Genomic DNA, 2,752 nt, shown 5'->3' with positions numbered 1-2,752 from the left:
TTGTCTTCTTCTTCCTGGACTTAAAAAGGAAAGAACTAATGGCATCAACATAGGAGGCAGCACGCCGGGATGAGAAGGGACGGGGCGGGACAGTGATGTCCTCCTCTTCTCTCATTCTCTCCTTCCTTCTCTCTCTTTCTCTCTCTCTAATGCTTCACATGAATAGGAACGACTTCAAAAAATTGAAATTTGAATTAATTTTTTTAATGCTTTACATGAATAGGAACGACTTCAAAAAATTGAAATGTGAATTTATTATTATTTTTTTTATTTCGACAATGATAGAAACTTTTTTTTTTTAGAAGACCCCCACAACCCTTAAAGTGATTCACACCACTCATGATGTAGAACCTCACATGTACATGAGTAGATCCCACACATCATGAGGGGTATGGATTACTTTGAGAGTTATGACTCACTCATTTTCTTTTTTATTTTTTGAAATTACTCAAAGTTTTGATGTAGTTACATCTCAACCCTTAAAAACTGAATGGAATACATGTCGGTCATTCATAAAGCACTGTAAAATATCACTCTAGAAATTCACTTTTGGAAGATCTTACCTCCCAATGGCGACCGACATCGTTCCGAACCTTTAAAAAAGTAATCTAAAAACCAAACGATTTATATCTAAGGACACGTGCCCTGTAGATTTGTCAGACTGATGGACACGTGTCGATCAGAGGCTCATTTGTAACGCCTACAAATAGAAAAATGAGTGAAGCTCTTGCCACTCACTCACAGTTTAAAATACTCCTAATTACTATCACTACAAACACTACTTGAAAAATGGCATCCACAGTTGACAAAACCAAGTGCCAAGCTGAGGTAATAATCATGACATTTATTTAAGGGAACATTACATTTCAGAGATTTTTTTTTAAAATTATTCACTAAATAATGAAAAAATTTATGTTTTTACTTTTTAATATATATAAAATTTACCATTAATTTGAAAATATTTCCCTACAAATTCACTGAAATGAAATGTTTAAGAACATGTTTATGAAATCCATTTAACTATCTCAAATTTATTTCAAGTTTGAATTTGCATAGCGTAAAATTTATATGTAAAATAAATTTGAATCATAATTTTGAATAATTTTTGTATAGTTAAAGTCTATTACTGTATGTTTAATTAGTCTTTCTTGCTTATTAATTTTTTATCACTTGGCAACTTGTCATTAACGAGGTAAGTTGTCTAGAAAATGTATAGATGTATTTGTGGCAAACTTCTCTAACAAATCTAGTCCATGTTAAATTTTGGAATAATTTTTTTTGAATGTGTGGTTTTACTGGTCTTCAAAGCACTGTAAATATTGTGTTGTGGTATTAATTGGACTTGTTTTAGATCTTTCTATTTAGCTTAATGGACGTGTTGAAGCGACTCAACTACATGCCACACTTAGATGGTCGACTAAGGCTTATAAAAAACTTTTAAATTTTTATTATTGAATGGCCTAATTTTTCAAAAATTATATTAAAATAAGATCTTATTTTAATATTTGTCTAATGGTTTCAAAAATCTTGAGCCCTTTATTGTTATTAAGGTTTCAAAAATTGATATATAGAGATTTTTTTTTTTTTTTTTTATATCGATATTTATTAATATACTCCCTCCGTCCCATTTTGATAGTCCCATTTTGAAAAATTTCAACTTTTGAAGTAGATAAGTAATTATTACACTTGAATTTAAATTTTAAAACATTAATTTAAAAAATGCTCTTCTATTCTCATTTTTAATTCATTTTATATAAGGGAGAATTTTAAAAAAAAAAATAGATTTAAAGTTTTGACTTTTGAAAATAAACATATATTTTGGGACAATCAAAAATAGAATAATGTGACTAATAAAATGGAATGGAAAGAGTCGTAAATTATAGTTGACATTAATATGTTATTTACCATTTATATGCTCTTCCAAAAAAAGTCTCAATAATCAGAAAACGGAAATAGTTTTTTCTTTAATTTCTAAATAATTAATTTTTAAAATTTGTTTAAATTATCATAAAATAGGTGAAGACAGGTGTCACCAAAGAAAAAGCGTCAGAAATGGCCCAGTCCACCCAGGAGAAGGCTGCGGCGGCCGCCCAGGCTACAAAGGAGAAGGCGGCGGAGATGGCGGAGAAGACAAGGGAGCAAGCGGTGAGCATGGCGCAAGGTGCAAAAGAGACTGCTTTGGGAAAGAAAGATGATCCAAAGAAAACCACTACCACCCCAAAGGACTGCTAGGTTGAATTGAAATTTGGAAGTTTGTCTGTTGGTGTTGTTGTCTGTTTTTAGTTCTATATATGTATTTTGGTCTTTGGGCATGTTCTCTTAGCAGGTTAGAGTAAATGTACGGTGCCATGGTCAAATATCGGTCTAGTTGATATATTAATAAATAATCACGTCAGTCCCATATATCAACACTAATTGGCCGATATTTAGAGTCTTCCTAATGAAATGTACTTTTGACTTTTGTTATATAAAATGAAATCACCTTTATATGTCTCATTCAATTAAAAAAATTATATATATTCTACATGCAAGTGACATAACCCACATGTCACTCCATAAAATAAATCCAACCCACCAACACAGCATCTACTACAACTAATATCCACTCAGGGATAAGGAAAATGAGTGGGAGTACTAATTAGTGCTACTACTAATGACATGACAGTGAATCTCACCATGAATGATTTGATATTTTGGTTTTCGTGTTGTATTTTTTTTTTTTTTTTATTGAGTATCATGTTATTAATAATTT

General features: G+C 31.0%; 1 protein-coding gene across 1 annotated transcript; it reads left to right on the top strand.

The window, feature by feature from the left end:
* Positions 1-718: 718 nt before the first annotated feature.
* Positions 719-2,493, top strand: LOC114306968 (uncharacterized). The gene is made up of 2 exons (XM_028252297.2): positions 719-828; positions 2,017-2,493. The coding sequence occupies exons 1-2, from the start codon at positions 790-792 to the stop codon at positions 2,230-2,232; spliced, it is 255 nt and encodes an 84-aa protein (XP_028108098.1). The 5' UTR covers positions 719-789; the 3' UTR covers positions 2,233-2,493.
* Positions 2,494-2,752: the final 259 nt, after the last annotated feature.

The sequence above is a fragment of the Camellia sinensis genome, chromosome 15, assembly GCF_055761805.1.
Source record: "Camellia sinensis isolate YWXY chromosome 15, ASM5576180v1, whole genome shotgun sequence".
NCBI classification, from domain to species: Eukaryota; Viridiplantae; Streptophyta; class Magnoliopsida; order Ericales; family Theaceae; genus Camellia; species Camellia sinensis.
The sequence above is the reverse complement of the archived record's forward strand: the minus strand, read 5'-3'. Positions and strand labels throughout refer to the sequence as shown.